We start from the raw sequence: 27,529 nt of genomic DNA, 5'->3' as shown, positions 1-27,529 counted from the left end.
CGAGCGCAGGAAGGGAGCGCCCGGCGGGGCGGGAGGGAGCGGCCGGATCCGGCGGGGCTGGGGCCGGGGCTGCCGGCCCGCAGAGCCCGCGGGACGCCGGCGGCAGCGGCCATGGCTTTCGGGAAGGCTCCGCGGGACGCGTTCGGCACGGCCGTGGGCAGCCTGGTGGGTGAGTAGCGCGGAGCGCGGCCCCCGCGCCGCCCCCGGGCCCGGCGGGCGCTGACCTCGGCTCCCCTTGGCCTTTCAGAGCGGGCCACGCTCGGGTCGCTGCAGACGGAGGAGTGGGGACAGTTCATGCACATCTGCGACGTGATCAACGCCACCGAGGAGGGGTGAGCCGGGCCGGGGGCGCTCCGGGGCAGGACGGCACCGGAGCAGGGCAATGATGTGGAGTGACCCGAAACAAACCAGCGCGGGGAGCACAGAGCTCGGGGGGCCAGGGAAAAGCCGTGCCTGTCCCGCGGCTGTCAGGGCTCTCAGGGATTAGGCTCGGAGGTTCTGCCCCATAGAGAAAGGCGGTGATAAAGATTTCTCGTCTGATGTGTTTTGTACAGCCTGTACTGCTCGTCGGGCTGAGCGGGTCCCCCTGTGCTCTGCAAACCCACCTGGGAAAAGGCTTTGGGCACTTGGGTGCCTCCAAGGCTGTTTCAAACTCGTGTTTTTCGCCTGGCAGCTCCCCCGGTGCGGGGCTGTGCCGGGCTGGGTCCCTGCAGCCGCTCCATCCCCGCCGGGTGCGCGCCCAGGGCTGAGCGGGGCTCTCGCACCGAGCGCCCAAATCTGGCTTTGCTCAGCCCTTGCTGCTCTGAGCTTCCTTATTTCCACCTGTAAAAAGGGGAAAAAAGAAAACTTGTTCTCGTGTAAGATCTGCTTCAGCACTGCATTGTGAGAATTCATTCTAGCATGTTTTAACACTGCCTGAAGAGTTTTCTCCAGGACAATGAGGTATGGCTTACTTTCTGCACGTGTCTTTTTTTTTTTTTCTGTATCAACTTTTCTCTCATTGTTTTGGATTCCACACTCTCACCCGTGGAGAGCTTAGTGCTTGGAATGTCAATAATAATTACTTCCTTCTGGATATTGCCATAAGCAACAGCAGGCTTTGACCCTCAGTGTTAGTTTTTATGTAAAGTTTCCATGCAACAGGGCCTTTTTTTTAATAAACTGCTTCCTCTTGTGCACAGCTTAGGCTTACAGAAGAATTCATTGTAACTTCCTCCTAGACAGCTACTACTAGTCCCAGTCTGTAACAGGATTGTAGGGGCAGCAGAGCTGCTGCATTTAATTAGGCAAATGGTTATTTTAATGCAATATCCAGCTCCTGACCAGAGCATTTCCAGATGCTCCAGCAAGGGAAGCAAGCAGGAGAAACTTCTTCTCCACTCTCGTGCTCCCATCCATCACTTGATGCTCTACTGATGTGCCTGGGTATGACATATGATTAAGAAAAATAGAGAAATGGCTTCTTTTTTATGAAGTATATATCTTTCCAAATAAGATATGCAGTAATGGTGAACACCCACTTTGAAATGCTTTCAACAGAGGTTTTTTTGGGTTTTGGGGGGGTTTTTTTGGGTTTTTTTTTTTTTAGTGGAATGTTGTATTTGGGCCTGTTGCTCCATCTTAGATTCTGGAGAGATCCTAAAGAGATGTTAGGACATCTTGTTTATGTTGATCATGAGCTTTGGGCAGGTCCTAATAATTGTACACTATAGGTAGTCCAAGTTAATGAGGTAAAACTGCTTCCCACATGTGATAACCTGGATACCATCTTCCCTTTTCCTCCTACACAGATAGTTAAAAGATACGGGGTGTATATATAGAAATGAAAATGGCTGGGTTAGAAATGCCCCTATCTCTGGGCTGGAGTGGGTTGTCCATCCATCCATGGTAATTACTCAGATGAGTTAAGTGCATCCTGCAATTATAAGGTTGGAAGTTATCCATGACATCCCTACTCCTGACAGCACTCCCAGGAGAATATTTTCTAATTGCATCATACCTGAAAACTACCAAACTCTTGATGCATCTGGCAATTAATATTTCCTTTCATGGCCATAAAAACTAGATAAGAAATTCTATTGTACAACAGTGCAAAAATATCATTTTGGAGCAGACTTTGCAGAGGAGAATAACTTTATTTCTCTTCACAAGTCTCTGGAGTAATGCACAGTCTGCAGTAACAAACCTGATTCACTGCTTTGTTGCTCTACTTCAGTGCTGAGGAGATTTTGCTGAAATCAATGAGGTAATTGCTCTGGTTTTATGTGGGTGTAAACACAGGGGTTTGATCCTGTATCTCAGGCTGGTATTTTTGGTTCTTGGATGAAGTTATGAACTAGAAAACTTCACTGGTGACTTTTCCTCTTTCATTTCTTGTCACAGGCCTAAAGATGCAGTTAAAGCACTGAAGAAGAAGCTTTCAAAAAACTGTAACCACAAGGAGATCAGGCTTACCTTGTCTGTAAGTACAGCTATGTTTATATTAATTAGACACTAAGAAGGTAAACAGTCTAAACGATAAGGTGGCATGCAAATTATCCCTGACACAACTCTCCAGGATGTTTTCAGTCTTTGTTGTTTGTCTGCCACAGTGCAGATCAGATGGTTTGCTGGCATTCCACGGACTCCTGGATGATGCAAATTCTGGTGGGGGGTGGGAGGGAAGAACTAACTTGTTCTGTGTAAAAGTAGGATAGTTCTGACTTGCTCCAGTGGCTGTCCTGCTGTGAGAGCCCCACCCAATCCCACAGAGCTTAGGATTTTACATGAAATCTGCATTTGACCATTCTGTTACTCACCTTGTGGTGTTCACCTTGGTAAAACTAAGCACAGCGTGCAGCATGGTGGAATGTGTGATACGTGCTTGGGAAAAGGAAATGTTATCACACAGAAATGATAAACTTGAAGGAAAAGGTAACCATGGTGAGTTCAGCAAGGGAGGGAGAGGCAGGGTGAGCTGGGTGAAACTCAGGTGTTAAAGGTCAGAGTGGCTGGAAATATCCTCACTTAATGTAATGTGTAGAATCTGACAGTGTTCCTGAACTGCCCCAGGCTTTGGGGAGCTGTTGTGATTTCAGTTTAAGATTTACTGGAGTATGTTAATGCAGGAAATTCTAATACTGTCCTAACTCCTGAGTTTCTGACTTAAATAACTCTAGACTACCAATAGTGCAACTGTGCCAAGAGTCATATCTTTTGTATTTTAAGTTATTGAGGATTTTAGTCTTTTGTTAATTGGCTAGAAGTATTTTCTTCACCATTTCCTTTTTTGAGGTTTTAGAGGCCTGTCTGCATCACTGAGTGCTGTTACTCATGGGTTTGGTATTTGTTGTGCAAAATCATGTCTGTATCAAGATGTGCTGAGAAGTGATTAAAGAAGATGGGTAATTGATAGTGCCAAATTTTAGGTCGCTTAGCAATCGCCCAAATGTCTCCTGACAAGTTAGAGATGCAGATAATTGTTAAACATATCAATATAAACCTTCACCTCGCTCCATTTCCGCACTTCTTCCCTGGTTTCCTCCTCCACTGTCTCATGAGTCACGTTTTTGTGTGTTCTGTGTTGTTTGCATAATGGAAGCACTGAGTTTGCACAGTGCCTGCAGTCCCTGTCTCGGGTCTGTCTCCTGCAGCAGGGCCCTGTTGTGATTCTCTGATAACCCAGGGTTTGGGTTTGGGACCTGTTCCTTGGCTATTTTCAGAGCAGATATACCCAAGGTGACATTAGAGCTTGGCTTTTGGCTATGTAAAAGTGGGAGAAGGATCTTGTTCTGTGTCTGTCCCAGGAAGAACTTTATCCCACTGACCTGGGAGCTCATTCTGGTGCAGGTGGAGCCTGCAGAAGGTGCAGCTGGGATTGCAATTCTTGTCCTGTTGCAGCCCCTTTCTCTGTCCTCACCCACTCCCATGCACACCTGTAACTTGCCTGCCAGACACGCTGCTGTTTTCTTTTTGCAGATTTCTTCTCCCTGTATTCCTTAATCTTGTTTCTCTTTTTTTATTTGAATAAGTTCCAGCCTTTCCTCTAACTCTTTCTTTTTCCAGTTTTAGTTCTTATATAAGATCTTTTATGCTTTGCCTCTCCCTCTGGCTTTTTTCCTTTTTTTTTTTTCATATTTTCAGCATGTGTAAAATCTTTCCTTTGATGACCTCATTGCTGGCCATGTGTGGCTTTTACCTTTCCCACATCACTCTTCCTATGTGCAGTATCTTCTGTTTTTATCTTCTTAATTGCCTTAATGAAATTGTTCCTGTTTTTCATTTTGAAATGCTTATTTGCAATTGATTGCAAATGGAAAAAAAATAAGTAATTTTCAATTCCTGAAATACAAGGCCTTCCCTTCCTGTGCAACTTTCATCTCTTAAAAATTGTTTTCCTCCCAAAGTTTTGCAAAAATAAGGGTTCTTTTTGGATGAACTGTTAGTGCCTGTATTTGTTACAGTAAATGTGCTCCTCTAGCTCTTGAGACTCTACATCAGATTGTCTCTCCTACCTACATTAGATAAAAATAAGAAGGATCTACAACTCACATTTCTTTAGAAGTGCACTTTGATCCACTTCTATCTATTCAACCTTGACACCCTTGAATTTAATATTTCTAATGAAGCTGCTTAAAGAGCTCATTCCCAGAGGATACACACAGAGTGGAGAGTGAAAATCCTCATGGAAGCAGCTCAGCTGCACACGTCAGCCTGAGATGGGTTAAATCTCAGCAGCGTGTTCCTCCTCCCGGCTCTTGGATGATGCTTTATTTATTTATTTGGAGGAGGAAGGCTGAGTGCCAGCTGGAGGATTGCTGGCTCTGGGCTGGCTTCAGGTGCTCTGAGCTGCTGAAGTTGCTGTCACATCACGTGGATGGAGGTGTTTGTGTCAGGCTGTGGGGTTGCCTCATGCCCAGCCTTTGATAACTCTGCGAGATCTGGGCTGGCACTGGTGGTTGTGCAATCACAGTGCAGAGGATTAGAACTTTCAGGCAGGAATCCAACAGACTGTGAGTGTGTTACTTGACTTTTTACTGCTGGTAGACTTTAGATACATAAATTTTGTTTATGTAATGAGCACTGATAGAGCTGTTCAGTTGCCTGCATGGATTTCCCTTGGTTTTGGAAAGCCTTTGCTGCAGTGCCCCAGTTCTGATACCTGTAAGGTCTCAGGGGCTGAACAGCACGTGGGGAAATTCTTTATTGAATGTGTCCCTCTCACTCCTGCATTCAAAGCAGTGGGCAGAAATTTAGGATTAAATTACTATTTCACCTCTGTATTGTATTGTTGGAAAATATTTTGAAGGAAGTCATTTTCCCAGAGAAATTGTGAATGTCCCATCCCTAGAAATGTTCAAGTCCAGGTTGGATGGGACTCGTAGCAACCTGATCTAGTGAATGGCAGGGGAATTGGAACTAATATTGAAGGTCCCTTCCAATATAAGCCATTCTATAATTGCTTAGAATTAAATTTTGATGGGTATTTTTTCCTAAGAATATTTTCACTTTTCCTTTTAATTGTGTATAATTTTTTTTCTGATTCAGAAAAAATTTAGCATGGCACATGTGGCCTTCAGATTTTAGTTTGTTAAATTAACATTCCACAAAGAGGAGGATCTAAAAAACAAAAGCATGAGAGAGTCCTCCAGCTCCTCAATAAAATAGTACAACTTTATTTTATTGTGCTTTATGGTATATGTTGACAAAGAGGAAGAGGACATTGAGTGGGAGCAAAAGAAATCCAAGTCTCAGTGTTCGGAATGTGAAATTGGAAAAACACAAGAGTTCTGGGAATTCAGTGTTTTTGAGATGCTGAACTTTGGTCAAGTGCCCCCAGCCCCTGCACTGTAATTGGTGCATGGAGCAGCTGAAGGAGCTGCTCATACCGGTTTGCTTTAAATGCTGGCCTTGGAAACAACATCCTGCAGCTCCAGACCTCAGCTGGGCAGGCTGTGCTCAGTGGAGTGTAATCCTGCAGGTGGATTAGTGGCTTGTTCCCCTTGAGTCAGAAGTTTGAAGAAGCAAACTGTTCACCTGGGTTTTCTTGGGTTGAGCAGTGCCCTGATCAGTGCCCCTGGTTCTGTTGATAAAGGAACAGAGCTGACTTTCTGCTGTACTCACCAACTTCCCCCATTTCTTGTTTCTGCCTTGGCTTCACCTCTCTGTAGATGCCTTTTATCATTTTCTTTCTGTGAATCAGAGGCCTTGGATGACACAGTTTGCTTTTTTTGCTCAGTGCACCTCTCCAAGATAAGTTATCCTGGAATTGACAGCAGCTCTTTCAATTCCAACACTTCTCACATCCTGTCTGCCATTGTCAGGGAGTTGAATGGTTTGACTGAAGTTAATTTGCCAGTTTTGTTATTAAAACATGTTTCTGTTGAGTTTCCATTGTGCTGTGGGGAGTAATGGTTGGCATGGCCAGCTTGGATCTGTTCCCTCCAGTGGAAATTCTTGGGACTATGGAATCCTATTTACACTGGAGTCCTGTGTGCATGATAAATACTCATATTGGAATTCTAATGAAAGGTGTTATTAGCATGAAAGTGGCTTGTTCATGAATAGTCCAGTTAAAAGTAATTGAGTCAAATTCTTATTTTTCTTATACCAGCTTAGTTTTCCCCTGAGTGAGTGGGCTGGGCTGGCATAATTGAGTGGAGGTTCCAGACCATTAGTTCAGTACTTTCATTCAGCAGGTAAATATGCAGTCCCCTAAGTAGGGAATTAATAATAGGGAGTAGTATAACAAGTTTCCCATGGACTGGGTTGAAAATATTTTACACAAAGAATCTTTGAAGTACTGCACAGGCAAATGACTTGGCTTATTAGCCTATGTTTCATGTGCTCTCTATGAAAAGTAATGTTTTGAGCCAAGATGTTTTTGTAATTATCTTCCAGTTAGCTTTTTGCACAGCAGTCTGCCAGTGTCTCTCTGTTCTACCCTGTTTTCATTTTGGCAATATATTTTCTCCCAGTCTTAAACCTGTTCTCCTGTAAGTTTCTGATCACACTGAGAGAAACATCCCTGAGTCTTGAGGCTAGAAAAGGAGTTCCTAAAATGGTTTCACTTAGTCAGAGGTAGTCTGCTTTGAGTAGGAAAGTATATTTAACCTACTTTTATCAAGATCACAATATCATCCCTTTAAATACTTGTATCCCTTTGAGAATATGCCCTGCCTGCTACATGATTCAGAGGAAGTTTTGTCTCAAAACACATGAAACTTTGCAGCCTTTTGGTAATGTCAGCCTTTTGCTTTCACCTTTCTATCTTCCCTCTTACACTGAGAGGGAAAATGAACCTACAGCTGAAGAGAAAGAAGCACAAGAGTGACCATTTTTCCCTGTGTGGGTCATGATCAATCTTCAGATTTGGGCCAGGCAGGATGAGTTCTGCTCCTGATCCTGCACCTGACCCCAGTTTCATGTCAAGTCCCAGGTGGCTGGGCTGTAATGGCAGTGTTTGACATCTCTCCTGCAAAATGGGAATTGTAATCAGCCACCTCCAGATGTACAAGGGAGGGGTATTATAGCACATCCTGCTGTGTTTGAAAGGGCAGGCATGGTGCTTGCAGGGATCCTGCTCTGAGCATTTGATGCAGGCTTGTGGAAGTAGACTTCCTTCATGAAGATGAATCTGACAATTGGAACGTTTCAGTTCATCTGTTTCAAATCAATGTGACCTTTGAAACGCGTGCAGAAACTGTGCTCCAAGCTGGTGAATTTGTTCTCTCCTATTTTATCATTATTCTCTCACTTACAGGGCAGATTAGAGGACAGGCATTTAGTAATCTGATTTTCTTCTCTTGCAGAGCTCTTCAGGATCTGTCAGACCAGGGTACCTATGTGCTAGGCAGTGAATTAATTCCATTGCTGAACCTGTACAAGTAATTTTTTTAAAGATATTGGGCAGATATCGTGCTGTTAAGGTACCTACCTTGTGTTCAGTAAGTGCTGTGACATAGAAACAAGTGTGAGCATGCCCCTCTGTTAAAAATGGTGTCACTCTGGCTCCTTTGGACTGGCACAGCTCCTTTGGACTGTGTGGGTATAAGAGAGCACCCAGGGAGCTGCTGTTTCCCTCAAGTGACTTCATCAGGCATTCTAGTGAGTAGTTCTCTCTTCATACCCATTCCTACTCTTCACTATAACTCCTTGAAATAAATTAAACAAAAATAAATAAAATCCATCAAGTTGTGTGGGTTTTTCCTCCTATTCTTTGTGTAACAGAAGGTTTTTTGTGTGTGCAGCTGCTTGAGATGTGTGTGGAGAACTGTGGCCCGAGATTCCAGTCGTTAGTTGTGAAGAAGGATTTCTGCAAAGACAGGCTGGTGAAACTGCTGAACCCAAGGTACAACCTGCCCATTGACATGCAGGAGAAAATCCTGACCTTCATCATGGTGAGTCTGGAGTGAGCTGTGGGTGCTCACAGTGTCTCTGCCTCGTGGGGAATGGTTAATTGTGCAGGGTGTCCAAATCCTGGGAACCTCTTCCAAAAGCAGAGCTTAACTTTGGAGCTGTTGTGGTTCCTGTGGCACTGAATGGAGTTATCCAGAGTGTGAGAAGGGAATGGCCTGTCTGTAGGACCACAAGTTTTAAAGCATTTGTCTGACCCACTGAGTGGCCATTTATGTGACTCTTGCTGTCCCTGATATTTCAAAACCAGGTTTGGGCACGAGGTTTTCAAGGGATGGTGGATGTGAGCGAAGTAAAAGAGGTTTACCTAGAACTGCTGAAGAAAGGAGTGGAGTTTCCATCCTCTGACACCAGCACTGGTGGATCCAAGGTGAGGATGTACCAGGACACTTCAGAAATGGGATGTGTTCATTTTATGGGGCACAGAGGGCGTGTTTGATCTGTTGGTTTTTTTTAATTTAAATGCTTCAGGGCAGAATATGACCAAACTATTTAAGCACGTAAACAGGAATCAGTTTCAGTTATAACAGCTAAGGTAACAACAAAGAAACCTGACTTATGTAGTAGTTTATATCATTTCTAAGTGCAGATTCATGGATATGTTCTCAGAAATTAAGTATCTCTGTCTTGAGACTTTCCAAGATTTGTGCATGCTGTTTACTTCACAATAAATAAATGCTTAGTGCTCCAAACTTGTCAGCTTCTGAAAGCCTCAACAAAAATGAGTAAGATTTTCACAAAAACATGTACTGTTGAAAATATGAACATCATCTATCTTGAAGATTAAATGGAGAGATGTAGAAATCTATAAGAAAAGATTATTGTCTGCGTATCTCTCCAGCTTTGCACAGTAAGTGTTATTTAAGCCTATGGCATAGGCAGTATTGTGTGGCATTTAGGACATTAAATATAAGTATAGTTTGGGCATTGTGCAGCAACTGAAAATACAGTACAAGCTTTAATGCCATTCTTTCTAGATTTCTTTTTTTTGTAAGAAGAATTTTCACAAGAGCTTTGGGCAGTGTGAAAGCCATCCATCACTGCAGGGAATCTCGCAGATACAAAATTAGATGACTATAATCAGTGCATTCAGGAATAATTTACATTTATCCTGAGTGTGATCTGCTGGTTGAATAGTGGAGTGCACAAAAGCTTATGTATTTAAAGGGTGTTTGAACAAGCTGTGTGAAGAATTTTTTCCCTCACGTAGTACATCAGAGATTATTTTATCTACTTCATATACTTGCCAGTTAAAAGTTAAACCTTCTGTTTGTCTCAGCAGACATGAACACAGTTTCTACCTCAGTCTCCAGAAAGTGAAGGGTTTGTAGTGTGTGGTGCAGCCTGGGGTTTACATTTGAATTTCTTTTTGGCAGTCAGTTCAGATGCAATGCAGGTGAAGCTTTCTCAGACTGCTCCTGCTTTTCAGTCCAGGAGACTTTTGTATTTTACCTTCTGTGGAGACTCAGACTCAGCCCTCCAGCCCTTCTGCTGCTTCCAAGTGTGATCACATTCCAAACTGTTCTTCACTGCAAAATTGTAGTGGCACTCTGGGAAGGACTCTTTGCTTTTAGATGGCTTAATTATTCTTTGCCAGCCCATTCTTGATCCATTCCCACTTTATCCTGTGATGGAACTTACTTGCAAACCCTTTCTAAAGGTATTTGATTTCCAAGCCTCATTTCATAACAAAATTGCCATGAGATTTATTTTTGTGAACAGGATTTGCCCAACAAATTCCCTGGGAGGAGTGACCATGAGGAAGCTCCTGCCCGGCTGTGCAGGCTGAGAGCTGCTCCTCTCTCAGCAGCATTCCTGCTGCAGTTCTGTCCAACCCCAGCTCTGGTTATTTTGTGTTTTCACAGATTTCACCTGGGCCTTGTGCAAAGCCCTCCCCATCCTCTGCCAGCCCTGCCAGGCGTTCCCTGCTGCCTCTCCCCACGGGCCCCACGCTGTTGCTGACTCCGGAGCAGGTCTGCAGCTTTAGGGGAGGGTGGGATGGGCTGGGAGTGTGGCTTGAGCAGCCTGGGAGCCACGGGGGGACCCTCAGCTCACAGGGTTCCTGCTCTCAGGTCTGTGGAATCACTACTCCAGTGTGTGGCTATCTAATCACATCTTGCAGTGCAAAGTGATAAAAGCTCGTTCAGAGATAAGCGAGAAAGCCAAGCACACTCTCACACAAGGCTCGTGTGAAGAGGTTGTTGTAAAAAGCAGGAAGGAGAGGAGAGTTCTCTTTCATTCCTGCTTGCCCTGTGTGTAACTAAAAGGAGGAGCAGTAACAACAGTGAGAGGGATTAACTGCCAGGAAAACAAGTAGTGCTACCAGGCTTGGATCTTAGTTTGAGTCCACATTTAAAAGCTGAACTAATTCCATTCATTTCCATGGCGTGTTTCCAGAGTGAAATAATGCTAATTAAGTCCATATTGTACCTAATGAGAAAGAAAGTGTGTATTAGAGGTAAGAATTATTCTGCTTGCTCTTTTTACCTACACAATGTTCTCCTGCTGAATTTCAACAGATTGGGAAGCTGTACAGTGAACTGGATATGGCAAAAATGAACGTGAGAGTCATGTCATCAATACTGAAAGAAAATGTTCCTGGCTCTGAAAATCTGGATGATATGAATCTTTTACAGGTACGTGATAATTCATTGATAGGGGCTATTGGTTTGGTTATAACTGCTTTTTAAAATGTCACATCTTGTTTTTAACATCTGGATTCAGATTGACAAATGGAACCCAACAACAAGTTTCTAGCTCTTGTTTTACTCAGCTTTTTTTCATCTCCTTCACCTTCCCTTGACATCTCGATAGTCAGGAAAGGACAATACAGCTTGCAATGCAAATTTAAGCTCTAGGGAATTCCAATGGCAAAGGAATTTCATAATGGAGCATTCTCTGTGGAGCATGTTCTGTCAAACAGCCCCGAGAACATTCCAGCTGCAGAGTAGATGATGACACTGTGGCACTCTCATATCCGTCCTGGAGCTTGCAGAGCTCTCTTTATTATCACCAGTCCCTCAGAGGCAGGCTGAGGGCCAGTGAAGAATATGAAGTGTTGGCTTTATGTGTGTGTGACCTCAAAGGTTGGGAGCTACAGAGGAATTCATGTGCTCTTAAAGTGTAGCCTGGAGGAAGCGTATTGCAATAGTCAGTGATGTGACAGGGAACTTGGACATGCTCCTTCTGTGATAGATGTGCTTATGCTGTGTTTTCCAGCTTAGAAATTAAAAGTACAGTGGTAGTTTAGCATTGCAATAGTGACCTATGTTAATGGAAGCTTTTTGGTTTTATGTTGTCTGCGAGAACTTAAAAAGCTTTTACCACATCCTTCTGTTTCTAACCTTGCCTCCAATCTGCTACAATGAGGAAGCATTTTTGGCTGTTTTGCAGCATTAAGTGTTTTGAAGAGCTGATCTAATTTTTGCAAGCCTTAAGTGCACTTTTCCTGCCCAGTGTAGAAATTTTCCTGTGCAGTGAGCCCTTACTGGGTGTTGTTGGGAACACACTGGTTAATTATGCTTGACCATCTCTGTCCAGTCCATGACAAGGTTGGGAAACAGAAAAAAAAATTGTCTTTTATTTCCCGTCTCCTGCTGTGGCACTTCTGTATGCAAGTGAACAGCTTCAGCTGCCCACAGTAAACCAGTGGATTCTTATTGACACTCCCAGTAATAAAATTGTTGGCAAAAGGTTGAGGACAGGGTGTGGAGTTCCAATATGTGGGAGAGTGAATGAAAACTCATTCCTCTCACTGTTGTTCTTTCTGTTCTTTTTCCCCTGTGCACGGAGGGGTGTAAAACATCAGGCATGGCCAGCCTGTTCCTTGAACAATGTTTAATGTTCTCTTTTTGTTTGTGGCACTACCTGCATTGCTTGGATTGGACTTTTGTTGTCACAGAACAAAATCCTTTCTTGAAAGAGCAGCTTGTTTAGACTTTGAGTGAGTTGGAGACATTGATTTTAGTCCTCCAGGTTATCTGGAGTCCCTCAATAAAAACTGTAACACGGTGAACTTGACCACCTTGTTACACATTGTGTAATGTGTTTATAGTTCTTTATCTTCATTAGTGGCCAGGCTCCTCTCTTTCCCCTCCCTTGTTTTGGATGAGCCTTAAGATATCATATTTCACTGGAAATAATGTGCTGGCCAATAACTGTAGTTAAAGAATAGTTTAGGATCAGCCAAGAAGAATAACAAACTTTTGTACTGGATGGTGAATAGACACAGTGAACAGATAGTGGATGGATGTGCAGGAATTTGGGTCCAGACCAGCAGATGGTAAGAATTAGCACAGATGTATTGGGATCACTCATGATTGTTATTCCAGCTGCTACTCCAGCATTGTAAAACTCCAGTTTTCAGGCAAATCCTGCCTGAAATGAGTGTCTCAATTTCCTTCTCTATTGAGTATTGACACTTGCCAATCTGCCTGTGTTAATGGAGTCATAAGAAATACACTTTTTTTAAATGTAGATCAGGTAGCAGAATGTGGATCAGGAAGGTTTAAAATGTACTTACAGCCATTAGGCTGAACACATTTTTGTGTGTTTTGTCCTGGGCTGTGAAGATAAGTACTGAAAAGTACAGCACTCTGCCATCTTGACACAGATTTAGCAAAGGGATGCAAAATCCTTTTTAAATAAATAATTGATTTACATGAAGTATTGTATTTTTTTCAGGAAAAATCAGATCACTTTGAATATCAAAGCAATTTCTGAATAGCCGTGTGCAAATAGAGCCATTTCCCCACTCCTTTTCTTTTGTTTCTTTAAGCAGAGCCAGCCTGCATTTGCAAATGCAGTGTGAAGGAGAAAAAATGTTGGCTGAGTTAAAGTTCCTGTTGCTAAAGAATTTTTTTCTTTGAACATGCAAAATCTGCAGAGGGGAGTAGTAGAAACAGCCTGTCTTCCACTTCACCAAGCAATTATGCAAAATTCTGCGTAATAAACTCTCCTAATTCTCCTATCTGCTGATTCTCTAAGATGTGTTACTTTCTCCAAAATCCATAGATTAAGTTTATCCAGACTTCCCACTTAAATGAAGAGTTGGAGCTTGAGACTTGTCACAAGTCTCTTCTGACCTTTAGACTAATATTGTCTGTTCTTCAAGCAGACGTTGGACAGGATTATGTCCAAGTATCCTGCTGAGTTTAATCAGCTTCAAGCAGGATCAAATCACGTTGGCTCTACATCACTCAGAGGGGTCTTTGTTATTCTGCAATTTGTAATTTAGGCTTTAGGGACACTTATATCTTGGGAAATGAAGGTGAGTGGAGAGGTAGGGGTTGTGTAGGAGTGAGGCAGTGGTGGGGGCTGTGCCCCTGTATTGCAGAGATCAAAGGGATCAAACACTGTTCTGTTTGCAATGGTTGGTGTGAGTGTGGTTTGTGTAAATTAAGGAATGCTACCTGTGATTCTGCAGTGTTTGAGTGTCTTATCATTCATCTCCACAACTGACACCCTGAGAGAGCACAGTTAGGATTTTTAATTCTTTTTTTCCCTTTCCTTTGCCTCGGGCAGAAATTGTACAAGACGTGTCGGATGATGCAGGAGAGGATCATGGAATTGTTGGTGACAGTGGAGAATGAAGATGTGATTGTTGAGCTAATACAAGTAAATGAAGATCTGAATAATGTCCTCTTGGGACATGAAAGGTAAGGGCAGGGCCTCTCTCCTCACATTTGGAATCCTACCTGAATAAATGCACTTAATGGAGGGATGGTCCCTGTGCCTGGTGTTGATCTTCCCTGTGAGATTTTATCCTTAAATTCAGAAAGGAAATATGATTGCAAAGAGGAAATTATTTATTTGCTGCCTCCTAAGCACTTCAGAAATGGTTCAGAAAAGTAGTTAGGAAACATTAGAGTGGCATAAAATGAGTTAACAGCATGGGCAGGAAATCAGATAGGGGCACACAAAAATAATTTGCAATTTGATGTCCCTTTTCGGCAGAGTCCAGTGAATTTGTCAACAACCACTACAAATCCTTTGGTGCTGGTGCTTATCTCTGTTAAGTGCCTGTGCTTCCAGGAAAGAATACTTGTCCTCCTTTCTAAACAATTTTGACAGTTTTACTGCAGGAATTGGCCATGGAGCAGCCTTCTGCCTCATTGCACACTTAGGAGAGTTGCTTGCTGTTCTCAGCTGGATGGAAACATACTGTTCTGCTTGTCTTACAGCAGAAAATGTTTCTTTCTTTCACACATGAAAGCACAGCAATATTCCTGTTGACATCCTGGGTGTTTGTCTGTTATAGCACTGGTAGCATGACTGGATGCTGGCAAAACTGAAATTAATTTTCAACTTAAAATTCCAGTGTTGTTCCCCAAAATATCACAAATATACTTTTGGAGAGTGTTCTAATTTAATAGGAGATACCCTTCCATCTTAAGAAGTTGATCTCTTCCACAGCTAAAAAGTGTTCTAGGAATCATTATGCATCAAGTGCAATTGTTCTTTATTAAACTTTGCAAATTTATAGAATTTAGTCATCTTTCCTTTTTAATCCTCTTTTGAGTGCTGCACTGAAAAAATCACTGATTCTTCTAAGTGTCAGGCATAAACTTTGGGCCTAATCATGACATTGTTAAGTTTTCATTTACTCTTAAATCTTTGCTGTAGTGTTGGTGGATTTTACAGCAGCTGTCTTGAAAGGACTGTGTGCTCACTTCTTCCTTTAGGAGGATTTTCCTTTTAGTAAGCAGAAAAGGAATTTTATTCAGCTTTTGTGGAAAATTGAAGTCAGATGTAGGCTTACATTTTTGTTACAAGTGATGAATACTGAAGGCCAGGAACCTCAAACTGTAAATAGGAGCTTGTGGTTGAAGATTCCTCACTAAAGACATGGTGATGGAAAGAGTGATTAATTTGGACAGAAAACTACTGTATTCTAGTATTGTAATGCTATGGTTTGTATGGTACAGGGTCTGAGAGCAGATCCATTGCACTTCAGAGTGGATAAGTATCAAAATGTATCTGCTTAGTTTTGTGTTGCAGAAGGTTTGTTCTTTGGGTCTCCCTCTGAACAATGAGGTGTGTAAAGGGCCAGCTGATTTTCATGAACTGCATCTGTTTCACACTCTGTGTGTTGTAGGAGCATGGGTCGTGCTGCATTTTCTGTTTCTGATTATTAATGTAGAGTCCAAATTAAATCCAAGCAATTTCCACTGTGCAGCCAACAGCTCATGTGTGTAACAGTGCCTCCCTCTAGTGTCTCTGCAGCTTCTTGGTCCTTCCTGGATTTCAGATAAATACTTTCTGCTCTACAGCTGGAGAGGTTTTTTCCTGTTGTTTCTTCATTCTATGCTCTTTTTCTGGGCCTCCCTAGTACAGTGAGTAGCAAATGCAGTTGGATAATCTGTCTGTACATCTGTCCAAACAACTCAGGGATCCTGGTGCTGACACACAGTGACCTTCTGGACACTCAGTGTCACCTGAGGGGGTCTGCTCTGCACCCACAGTAGCACTGTTACCACTCCTAGAACATACATATTTATGCAGATAGATTTTGTTTGTTTGTTTGTTTCCATTTTTAAAAGAAATATTGGAAAGGTTTGCACTGATGAGAAGGCTGTGTGCCAGAATAGGTGTGTGGTGTGTCCTGGGAGGGCAGGAAGGAATTCCCAGAGCTCTGAGGACAGAAGGGACTCAGCTGGAAGAGAGCTCTGGTCAGAAGGAGCTGGGTTTGGCACAGTGGATGTTCACTGGTGTGAACAGAGACAAACCAGTCAGAGGAGCCTTGGTTTTGTTCAGGAACAAGCAGATGGCTGTCTCCAAACATGGGGCCAGGGACAAAGCAGCTGCTGTTGGTGTAGGAGGTACCAGGAGCACAGCCCTGGAATGGGTCAGATTGCCCAATAAAGACAGGAGCCCAGAGACAGCACCTGCAGGGTTTGTTTGCTGCTTCTGGAGGGTTTTGAGAATCCAAAATCTGGTTTCATATTCTTCTGAAGCACATCCTACAGGAATGTAAGGATGAACATTTAACCCTGCACCTTCCACAGGTTCTCACGGAACAGAGTTCGTTTCCTGGAGAACCAGAGGATACAGCGGGAGCGGGAGGAGGTAATTAAGGATGAACTCCTGAACTGCAGGGCTGCAGACATTCCTTTCACTCTTCTTCGTGAGAAATGCACTTCTGAACATGCAGAATTTTATTTTCTAGTTGAGAGGTACAGGAAACAACAGATTGATGCTACTCTTACTGATTTTTCTGAAGCCTCACTTGCAGAATTTCATGCAGATTCATGTAACTAAAGTAGCAAATAATGTCAAATCTAAGAGGGAACCTTGGGCATGAAAAATGAGAGAGAGATCTATTCAAATGCTGGGTTATTGCCTCTCCAGCTAAGCACAATTATCTGCCATGCAAAAATGAGAAACCATTGGTTCTTTTCATTAGTTTCCTGTTAATGATCTAGAGACTGAAATACTGCTGCACTTTGAGAATTCACTTCTATTGATTTTTTTCCCTGAGTCAAAGCTTTTTCTGAATTGTGAATAATGGCTTGTAGCAAATCTTTCAATGACTGTCCTTTATTGATTGATAATTATGGTTGTTAATTATATTGCCCAAAGTAGTTTTGCACATTTCACCTTCTGCTAAGCCATAATTGTGCAGTCATCTAGGACTCGACATGAAAATGCATTGTGAATGCTGAAGTACTGCTGACAATTATTAAAAAGATAGAAGATGGTCTTGTTTTCCTTGAAAAGCCACTATTACTACATTCTGGTTATGTAGGTGGATGGTTTCGCTTGATGGATGCACTGTTGGGTTAGTTAGTAATCCAAATGGTGCAGTCTGTGCATTTTTATGTTATTAAGGAGATTCCGAGTTTTAAATGCATCATCTTTTATTTATTTATTTTTCATCTGATGTTACCAAACCTGTGTGATTCAAGCATGTGGTTTTATTAAACCTTTGGCTGGCTACGTTTTTAATTCCAACACATTCACAGGACAAAGGAAGGGAAGTCTTTTCTATGTCCTAGGAAACATTGTACTTTAGATTTTTTTTTTTTTTTAATCCAAAATGAGACTGGGAAACAATCAATCTTCTAAGTACATATCAAATCTCATTAACATAAGTAAGTAGCATGAAAAGAATTGTACAGGACTGATCAGAGGATAAATATGAAACCTGTATCTAGGCAAGTTCAGAATGGCTTTATAGACTTGAGTCCTTTCTATTTTCTACTTCAGAACTGGTTTTCTTTATTTTTTTGAAGCTGATCTTTTCTGACATGCATATTTTGTTTCATTAGCTATATTTCACACACACACAGTCCTGATCTTCTCTTATACTTAACAATTTTTAACTAAGATTTTAAAAGTTTGTATTTTGTGAAAACAGCAATTTGTTTAAAACTATGCAAGTTCCTTAAAAAAACCCAAAACACAGGGGAAAATCCCAAATAACCTATTCTTTTTCAAATGTTAAGCTGTACAGGAAACAGCCATCTGCTCCCTCAAGTGATCTACTTGGCCTCTCCATAGATTCTCCATCTTCTGTGGTGCAAAGTGACCCTGCAGTGTCTCCTGCAGGAAGTAAGTGGTGAATGCTCCTTTCCCTTCCACTCTAATTCCCTAAAACAAAACCACCAGAGCTTAGTGGAGGAATCAAAAAAGTTCCTTGTAAGAAAGAAAACAAAGAAACTCCTTAATTTAAAGATGTTCCTTAAATTTTCTTAAAAGGAGAATTGAAATGTGTCCATAGGAACAAAACTGCAAGGTATTATGAGGTTGCCTGTAATTTTTTTTTACAGTAATCTTTTTCCCCTTTTACATAGATTTGAGCAATAGCACATGCTCTGTTTTCTACTGCAATGAGGCCTGTAAAACACTCTGGTAGCTGCTTCTTCTGTAGACTTGTCAGGAAGAAACAGGAGTTTTTTCAGGAATGTTAGACTTGACTTCAGGTACCCAGAATTGCTGTTTGCAGTAGCCCCTCCTTTACCATTTATGGAAGCCCATATACTAAAGCTAAAGGTGTGAATGTCCCCCAGGAATAAATCCCTAGAATTCCATTTTAATCCTTTAGAAACAGTGACAAGAGTTTTAAGTGGTATCTATCATGTAGGGCTCTGCTGATGCTCTAAATACAGAGATGAGTATCTTGGATCTAAGACTTTTCAGAGTCATTAAAACCTTGCCTTTCATGTGATAAACAGCAATTCATTTCAGACTCCTTACAGGCCTTCCAAACAAAAACTTTATAAGTGTTCAAAGTACAAGTAGCTACTTTTGCATAATAATGTTTAAATTACCATTAATTATCACTTTGAATTTCAGATGGCCTATCTGCACACCCTGAAGATAAAGCCAGGCCTCATCCATCAATTTACCCACAGCTGGATTCAGCAGCTCCTACAAAAGCTCATCAATCTTTGTGAGTAGTCTCTTGTCAAGGAATGGGAATGGAAAGCAGATCCTTAGGGGTATTAGTGCTCTGTAATTCATCTAATGAAGATAGGAAGCTCTGAAGACACAGATTTACTACTTTTACATATTAGTCCAGTAGAACAAGTGAAAATTCCCTCTGTGCTAGACGTTGTTTGAGAGGGTTCAGAATACACTTACCCTGCATCACTATTTTGTCATAAAAAGACATAAATGTACCTGACTTTCAGCAGGGAAAGGGAGAAACATGAAACAGGTCAGTAAAAGAGTTCAGGGCAGAAGAGGTGTCCTTTAATTCCTGTGCATTGGTCCATCTGCCCATGCCGCTCTCAGTGGTGACAGACAGACAGACCGGCCAAAAAAAGCAATGGAACAATCAGAATAAACACTTTTGATCGTTTCTTACTTACATTCAATCTATTGCTCTCTCCTAGATTTACAGCTGAAGCACAAGACAATAGTTCAAGCAGCCCAGCTGGACACACATACAGCAATGTGAACATCTACAGCAATGTGAGTAATACTCGTGTTGGGGGTGATGGTTCTTGTCTGGCAGCTGTCAAATGAGAACTTCTGGATTTATCCCAGCTTCTGTGTAAAGATCTCTCCTGTGGCCCTTCTCCATACCTCAGGGAACATTCTATTTGGTAACCAGGTCAACTTTCCTCTTTTGCCAGCACAGATCCTCATGTGGAAACCTGTTTCCTTGGGTCCCCCACAATCCAGGGGAATTTGCAGGAGGCACTTGCTCTATTATTTGTGTTTAATTTGTTGCTGTGAAAAGTAGGCTGAGATCTCTTCCTATTGCCATGATGTTACTCTAGTGTACTTTCTTTCTCAAATAAGGTATTAAAAACATACAAAAAACCCAAAAAAACCCCCAAAAAAACACAACAACAACAACAAAAAAATAAAACCACAAAACAAAAAAAACCCACTCAAATCCCCCACAAAAATACAGCCCACCAAAAAATCACTTAAACCCCAAGTACAATGCAGGACAAATGTCATGCTGCAGAGAAACACCCATGACAGAAGGAATGGGGAGAATCTGAAGGAGCTTTGAGATAATGTTATGAAGGCAGTATGAAATAGAAAAGATGGGAAGAAGCTCCCAAACAAACATGCACAGTCCTTATTTTAAACTGCAAATAAAAGCAGATGTTTGAATCTGCGTGGTGGAACAAGTCACACAGAAGTGAATTATACAAATGTGCTGTAGAACACTAAATGTTGCTTTGAAGGTTGTGTGGAGAATGAAGATTAATTTGGTTGCTAACTGTTGGCCTTGGAATTTAACCTGCAGAAGGAAGAGAGTTTAAAGATAAGTCAGCAATTATGAAAGTTAGGTCAAACCAGCTCTCATAGAATAATCTGTTTATGCAGTGTTTTGCTTGATGTCCTTTAGCTGACGACTCTTTTAAGCCCAGTGCCTCTGAATCCAATAAATCTGCAGGCTGGACAGACTGTGCCATCAAATGGACCATCACCAACAGGTAATAAATACTGCAAATCACATGTTTCATGTTTAATTTTCTTGTTGGAACTTAAGGCCTTTGCACAGTGGCTGTCAGTGACTAGGAACAGCAACAGACTTTGACAAAGTCGTATTTTTCATGGATTCTATTACACATCTGTCCATTTTAGCATGTAAAGCAGCTGAATCTATAGCAGATAATGTGCTGCTTTCAGGAAGACAGAAAAACCATGCAGTAATCATACTTTTCATTCTCATTTAAATCTGAATGTGTCTGCCTGTCTTTATTCTTCAGCTACATCAAAAAACAAGTCGCAGTCACCTCATTACTATGAGATAATGGAATTCGATCCCTTGGCTCCCACTGAGTAAGTAACTTCTAAAATAGAATTTTAAAATTCCAAGGTATCAAAGGCAAAATGGCTTTTTCTTCTGAGAGGAAAACCAGACCACTCTGGTTAGGCTGAGTTAACTGACCAACAGCATCATTGATATGACAGTGGCCTTATTTTGTATGTGTACTTCCAGTATTTCTGGCATAACCAATTAAGGAATAAACTGTAGCGAGCTTATTAATTGGCATCTGTAAAAATGGAGGAGTAATGCTGTATCAAAATTACTAAAATCTTATCCAGTGATACAAAAAGGAGAAGGAAATATGGTCAGGGTCCTGCTGGAGGAAGCTGATTGAACTTCAGCATAGGTGGTTCTGGAATAAGGTAACCAAAGGAATTCCTGTTCATAGCAATTGTGATTTTAAAGAATGTTTTTCTACTGCATATGAAAAAAAAATCCTTATTTAAAATATAAACTACAAAAAGGAATGGATGCTGTGTCTCTCCAGAAGGCCAAAACAGTGAGACAGCAAACTAATACAAAACCTAACAGATGGCAGAACTCCCCTTTCTAACAGTAAATTGTAAAAAAAAAAAAAAGGAGCTATCTATACAAAACTTATTTCTTAGGAGCCGTTGTATTTTGAGGTAGGGAAATCTCAACAAAGAGATTTTTTAAATAGTGCAGTAATTACACAGTGGTGCATGTGCCATTTGTGTTTTGCAGTCCTGCTCCCAAACTTGTTTGATCAAAATTGACAGTGTCCAGAGGTTCCTCATTAAATTTACAATTAGACAATCAGAGCAGGGTTGGCTCTTTGTTTCCAGGGAAATCTGGGCATCCTGCAAGGGAAGCTACACTCTGAACTTTGGGCAGGATTTCCCTGGTGCATTTTGTCAAAATGAAATGTGACGTAGGAGTCACCCTGCTCCTCCTCTTTCAGACCTATTTATGAAGAAATCGATGCTGTGCTGAAGACAGAAGTTAAAAACAACACAGACTGAAGGTAGAGGTGGAATCCTTTCCTGAACACTCCCTGGTGCTGGTGCTGTGCAGTGCTTCCTGTGACTACAAGTGAATAACAGAAGAGGTTTTGCATTTTGACACAGTAATTAGTGTTGGAGTACTAAGCTGTGTGCAAGTTCAAGAGTTACTCAGCTCTACACCTGAACAATTTGTCCTGAATGTTCAGCTGTGTGTTCTTCAAGGTCACTTGCATGGTTATTTTGAAGTATTTTAGGGGCCTGTAAAATGTGACTTCCAAATTCACCTGTGTATGGAGTAACACTTGACACGTGGCACAAGTAAACAAAAAAGACATTACATTCACAGGAACTGCAGAATGCAGTTTCTCTTTTGGCCTCACTGCTATATTCATCTCCCTAGAAATATTTAAGGAGCTTTTGAGATTTTTTTTTTCTAGAATTGGCCTCTTGATAGATGTCTGAAGACATGCAGTGTTACTTTCCTACATCCTTCATACAGATTTTCCTTTTTTATTTTCTTCTTAAAAATCCACAGTATAGTTGGATTTTTTTGTCTTGGGGAGAACCTAAGCTGGGACACAAAGTGCTGTTATCTGTAATTAACAGAACAGGAAAAAAAACCTGCTTGTTCCTATGTGGTTGTTGTTGCTTTTATTTACTCAGTAAATATTGGAGGAGGATCAATTATTTCTTTCAATGTTCCTGCCCTGCAGAAATGTTCTGGTGAAGGAAAGATTAATTATCTACAATGCAGATGAGCAATAGTTACCCATTTACTTTAATTAAGTTGTTTAATCCTGTTAATAACTGTTTTCTTTTAGTAAGTGCCTTATCTATTTTCATGCTGAATGTAAACTGTGCACTTTAACAGGTATAGTTCTCTGAATTTATAGCTCATACAAAATTTGAGACCTTAGTTCATGTTCATACCAGATAAGCTACTTTTTTTTTGTGAAATAACTGCATTTTAAACATTCCTTATGTTAACTGTTTAAGGGATAAGAAGTTCTCAGCTGCTTTTGCAATTTTTGTAGCATAAAATTCCAAATAAAAGCAAATGCTTACTGAGAAGTAAACTCTCATTGCTTCCAAGTTTTTCTCTATTTGTATATTCCCTGAAACATAAATGGAGGTAGCATTGGAAGTATTTTAGTGTGAATCTGTGCAGTTTGCTGCAGGACCATTAGAACAACTTGCTTCTGTCCAAAACACCACCTTGAAGAAGTCTGGGAGTTTTGTAAGCTGAGGTGAAAAGGTGAGGTGCTTTACTCTCATTTTTCTTGTAAATTTGCAGTGGTCTGGACAGCAGCCTGAGGAAACAGCTGAAAATAGGATTTGAGGTGGATTGATTTTTAAATTTTTCCCCTACAGTTGGGTTGTATTGGCAGAACCCCCACAGTGAAGGGTAAAAAATCAAACTGGGCTGTTGCAGTGTAATCCATAATGCGTGATTGCTGACAGAACCTCTCGTGTTTAAAGCAGCACAGTGGTCACAGAGGGATGGAAGGGAACTGGCTACTGACCAAGGTTAGAGCCTGGGCTATAGAGGGGATGTGCTCAGCATCAGTGCAAATTGGGGCCTTCAAACCCAGGAGAATCCACATTTTTATGGCATTGCTGCTTGCCAGGGGGATATTCCTATTCTTCTGAAGAATGTGGCCAGAATGAAGCAATGGGCAGAGAGCTGCCACCATCAGTTCAGCTTTCAGGACAAGGGACTAAAGACAACTGAGGTAAGAAGTTGGTTTTAGTTTTTTTTTCCCTAGCCTGGATTCAAGAATTTGTCTTCATATTACTTTTTTTTTCCTCAAGCAGACTGGAATTATAAAGCTTGCTGCTATCTTCATACAGATATATTTCACATGTGTGGGCTCCACATGTTCTGCTGGATAAAATGCATTAGAGAAATGAAAGAATGAAAAGTTTCAATCTTTAATAGACAGCTAAGACCCGTATGTCATCCAGAATTTGTTTAACCAACACAAGTAATTGGTACAATAATGCATTTTAAAGGTAGCATCCATTTATTTTTAAGAAAGCAGTTTTTGAGTTACTGTATGCAACTACAATTGAGATTTAAGTAATTGAAAGTTATTTTTGAAGTACCCATTGCCTTTTCAGAGTCCAAGCTAACCAATATCAATCAGCCTTACTTTGTTAGATCTCTGCTGGAAGGGGTGGAAAGACCTGGCCCAGCAGAAGAGATACTGGCTGATAGCAATTTCTGTCTGAAAATGAGCAGGAACTTGCTCTGCTGCTTGCTCCTGGTTTGCAAGGCAGTGATGAGTTGTTCCTAGACCACAGATAATGACCAAAAGTTACATAAATACAGGCTTACGTGTCCTGATGGTGAACAGAGTCCCCCTGGAGAGCTGCTGCATTGCTGGGCAGGCTCTGGCCAGCCTGATGGGCTGATTTTGGATTTTGAGGAGACACCTTATGCTCCAGAGCAGCTGTTTATACACTGCCCTCCCCTCAAAGCATGGCAGGCACAAGCCCAGCCTGTCTCCTGTGGAGGTGCCCAGAGCAGAGCCCTCAGCAGAGGCAAAGAACACTCATTTAGCAGCACAGACGCTTCAAAGGAGTGGGACACAACATGGAAATAAGATGGTGTTCCCAAAGGAAAACCACCCCACATATCTATGTGCTTAACCTTAAATTATTGTTCTCATGATAACAGTTATAGAGCAGTCTGCTCTTACCAAATGAGCTACTGATTCAGTAATAACATGAGAGGGTGTATCACCTTCTGAATCATCATCTCCTCCTGTGCCAGGGAGGGCTGCACAAAAATAACACTCTAACTTTGCTTAATTATGAATTACCTTAATTTATTACCTGGGTTCACCTTTTTCTAAAGTAACTTAACATGCAAGTCATTTTCCAGAGCCAGTAATGGAATTTTAGATCCTTAATCAACTGATTTTTTTCTTCTGTATTTAAATGAAGATCTTAATTTTCATGTTGGTTTAAAGATTTGCATTGTGGTATTCAGAAAACATCTTACAAAAAGATGGTCTGAGAAAACCTTTCTATTTCAGGAACAGTGTGTTCCCTTCCACTATCTGATGAAGAAATACTATCCCTAAGAAATAGGGATACACTGATTTCCAAAATAAATATATATATACATATACTTTGATAACAGTGTGTGCCCATGGAGGTCTAATAATACAATTCATACTGCACAGTCCTCCTGCAGTTTTTTCTTCCAAGGAAAAATGGCATCAAAACTGGCACTCAGATGTAGCAGAAGTTACATTTTGCAGAAAAGGCCTGTCACTGATAGCCAGGAAGTGGCAACTTCTGTCCTTCCTTTGCTTCAAAGAAGGTGTAAGAGAGGGTGATCAAATCAACTTTAGCCATTTTAGGGTCCTCTGCAAACTCTGGGTCAATGTAGAAAAAGACAGGCATGTCCACTTCCTCCTGAGGATTTAGCCTCTGTTCTTCAAAACAAAAACACTGCAGGTGGGAGGAAAAAAATTCACAATTAGCAATAGTGACAATAAATTTTATCTCTGCCAACATGAGAGAAATCTCCATGGTTTAAAATCAACTTTCATTCCCTGTACACCCCTAAAATCCTGGGAAGGATCAATAAGATGAGCAACAAGACAGCAATTCTGTTACTGTGATGATAAAGGAAAAGAATAAATTAGCTTTTAATGTAAGTGTGTAAAGGTGTCAAGGAGACTGGTACTAAATAACACAGATTCTGGAGCCACTGTGATGGCATGAGCAGCTTCATGTGAGGGCAGTAAGGCTAAGAAATGAACTGATGAACTTTATCATCTGAAAGAAAAAAAGTAGTTTTGAAATGCTGACATACCAAGAACGGTATCCAGGATTAAAATGCAATTTATGGGTAACTGTTTTCGTTCACATAAAGGAAAATGCAATCTTTGCTTTGCTCACACTTACTTGTATTTTATTGAAATACTGTCCTGCTTCAAAGGGGACAACGTTGTAGGTGGAGATTCCAATTATTGGTTTGTCCGTAGGATTTTTTGCTCTATAAAATGCCAGTGCAGTCTCTCCTGGTACCACCTGTGCAACATAATTGTACAGTGATTTTCTTTTTTTAATCCACTGCAGCCCTCCACCTCTCAAACCACGTTCTTTAAACTTGATCTAGAATTTTCTCTTTTGCTGTTCAAATTGGTTTATTTCACACGTATTTTTGACTACATGCAATTCACCCATATTCAAAATTAAAAGCTTTAATACTGTTCTGTGTATTTTTCATCTTACCCATTTTGTCTGAGTCTTCTATTATCCTCAGCAGTTCAACAGCACACAGAGCTTTTTTAAGATGCAGATTTAGATACGGTGTGCATTTAATTTCTGAGGTTGTTATTTCAGTACTGGACTGAGAAACTATTAAGTAGCACGACTCCTTATTTTAAGAACTAATTTTAAACAGAAAAGTTAATCTGTGATTTTTTAAAATATAAAAAAAATTATAAAAAAATAAAAAAAATTATAAAAAAATAAAAAAAATTATAAAAAAATATTAAAAAAGGATAGCGCAGTAAGAGAAACAGTACAGGTTTAGCTGTACTGTTATACTATATATATTTTAAGTATATATATGCACTTTTACAGTGTATATACCATGTGCATGTGGTGTATATACCATGAAGCGTGTACTTGACTAAGTACAAAAGTTTCAGTAACTTTTGACAGCTTAATGGGGTGCAGGGGGGCAACTCCACACAGTGTCCTGTAAAAAGGATCTCACCGTGCTGGAGCATGTCCAGCAAAGGGCAGCAACGCTGGTTACAGTTCTAGAAAACGTGTCTGGGGTTGTTTAGTCCAAAGAAGAGGCTCAAGGGGACCTTGACTGCTTTCCACAACTACTGCCAGCAGTGTGTGGTGAGGGGGGATCGTGCCCTGAGAGGACCAGAGGAACTGGCCTGGGGATGCGACAGCAGAGATTCCCGTTACATATTAGAAACATTTTCCACTGTTGGCGTGGCCAGGCTTTGGAAAGGGCTGCCCAGGGCGGTGCAGTCACCATCCCCGCTCTGTCGCTGTGCTTTGGCGGTCGGACCGGTGCTCCCCAAGGCGCCGTCCCCGGCTCTGCGCGGGGGAAGGCGGCACTCACGTAGATCTCGCTCTGCTGCGGTTTGAAGTTCCACTGGATGCTGGCGTGCGTGTCGGCGTTGAACGTGACCCTGATGAGCCGGTCCCGCACGGGCTCCATGCGCTCGATCCGCTCCGCGTCGCGGTCCGTGCCCGCCGTCCCGCCGAGCCCCGTGGCCTGTCAGGGAAGGGCAGTGAGGGCTCCGCGCCCGCGGCACCGGCGCCGGCCGCGGGCCCCCCGTACCTGGCAGTAGAGGCGGTAGAGCGGCACGGCCGCGTACGACAGCCCCAGCATGCTCACGGCCGCCGCCGCGATGTAGCCCACGGCAGAGCGGTTCCGCCGCCGCCACTCCTCCTCCTGCTGCCGGGTGAAGGGGTTGGAGCCGCGAACGCCGCGTGTCCCGCAGAGCCGGGGTGAGGCCCCGAGGCGCAGCCCGTGGGGAAAGCGCGCCCAGGAGCAGCGGCACAGCGCCATGGCCGCGGCGCGGGGGCTCCCGGGACGGGCGGCCGGAACGGGGCGGGGACGGGGCGGGAATGGGGCGGCACGGAGCCGGGAATGGGGCGGTACGGAGGTGGGCACGGAGGTGGGAACTGGGCGGGAATGGGGCGGCACGGAGGTGGGAACGGGGCGGCACAGAGCCGGGAACGGGGCGGGGACGGGGCGGCACGGAGCTGGGAATGGGGCGGCACGGAGCTGGGAATGGGGCGGCACGAACGTGGGAATGGGGCGGGAATGGGGCGGGGACGGGGCGGGGACGGGGCGGCACGGAGGTGGGAATGGGGCTGGAGTGGGGCGGGGACGGGGTCACGGAGGTGGGAATGGGGCGGTACGGAGATGGGAACGGGG

At 42.3% G+C, this 27,529-nt stretch overlaps 2 protein-coding genes across 4 annotated transcripts; one reads left to right on the top strand and one right to left on the bottom strand.

Moving 5' to 3' along the window:
- TOM1L1 (target of myb1 like 1 membrane trafficking protein) lies at nucleotides 1-22,673 on the top strand. Of its 3 annotated transcripts, none has more exons than XM_063410306.1 (15): nucleotides 1-165; nucleotides 248-332; nucleotides 2,383-2,461; nucleotides 8,229-8,378; nucleotides 8,645-8,764; nucleotides 10,260-10,367; nucleotides 10,914-11,030; nucleotides 13,918-14,051; nucleotides 16,401-16,461; nucleotides 17,841-17,946; nucleotides 18,691-18,787; nucleotides 19,233-19,311; nucleotides 20,207-20,294; nucleotides 20,571-20,643; nucleotides 21,555-22,673. In XM_063410306.1, the coding sequence occupies exons 2-15, from the start codon at nucleotides 295-297 to the stop codon at nucleotides 21,613-21,615; spliced, it is 1,311 nt and encodes a 436-aa protein (XP_063266376.1). In that variant the 5' UTR covers nucleotides 1-165; nucleotides 248-294; the 3' UTR covers nucleotides 21,616-22,673. The 3 variants fall into 3 exon arrangements, with proteins under 3 accessions (XP_063266376.1, XP_063266377.1, XP_063266378.1); XM_063410307.1 differs by having other exon boundaries at nucleotides 1-169; XM_063410308.1 differs by lacking the exon at nucleotides 1-165 and adding an exon at nucleotides 2,152-2,245 and having other exon boundaries at nucleotides 281-332.
- LOC134557354 (cytochrome c oxidase assembly protein COX11, mitochondrial) lies at nucleotides 22,097-27,201 on the bottom strand. Its single transcript, XM_063410309.1, has 4 exons — nucleotides 26,927-27,201; nucleotides 26,705-26,860; nucleotides 25,519-25,644; nucleotides 22,097-25,059 (listed from the first exon to the last, which is right to left on the bottom strand). Exons 1-4 carry the CDS (start codon nucleotides 27,155-27,157, stop codon nucleotides 24,877-24,879), a joined length of 696 nt encoding a protein of 231 aa, XP_063266379.1. The 5' UTR covers nucleotides 27,158-27,201; the 3' UTR covers nucleotides 22,097-24,876.
- Between the last annotated feature and the right edge of the window lie 328 nt (nucleotides 27,202-27,529).

The sequence above is a fragment of the Prinia subflava genome, chromosome 12, assembly GCF_021018805.1.
Source record: "Prinia subflava isolate CZ2003 ecotype Zambia chromosome 12, Cam_Psub_1.2, whole genome shotgun sequence".
NCBI lineage: Eukaryota > Metazoa > Chordata > Aves > Passeriformes > Cisticolidae > Prinia > Prinia subflava.
Note: the sequence above shows the minus strand (reverse complement) of the source record. Positions and strands in the feature narration are given on the sequence as shown.

Bases quoted from the DNA above. Each gene is read 5' to 3' on its own strand.
- LOC134557354 (XM_063410309.1), bottom strand. From the start codon at position 27,157: ATGGCGCTGTGCCGCTGCTCCTGGGCGCGCTTTCCCCACGGGCTGCGC. The intron at 25,645-26,704 runs GTGAGTGCCGCC...TATGTTGCACAG, and splicing joins CGCAGCAGAGCGAGATCTAC to GTGGTACCAGGAGAGACTGC. The intron at 25,060-25,518 runs GTAAGTGTGAGC...TCCCACCTGCAG, and splicing joins AGTATTTCAATAAAATACAA to TGTTTTTGTTTTGAAGAACA.
- TOM1L1 (XM_063410307.1), top strand. From the start codon at position 112: ATGGCTTTCGGGAAGGCTCCGCGGGACGCGTTCGGCACGGCCGTGGGC. The intron at 8,765-10,259 runs GTGAGGATGTAC...GTGTTTTCACAG, and splicing joins CCAGCACTGGTGGATCCAAG to ATTTCACCTGGGCCTTGTGC. The intron at 18,788-19,232 runs GTGAGTAGTCTC...GCTCTCTCCTAG, and splicing joins ACAAAAGCTCATCAATCTTT to ATTTACAGCTGAAGCACAAG.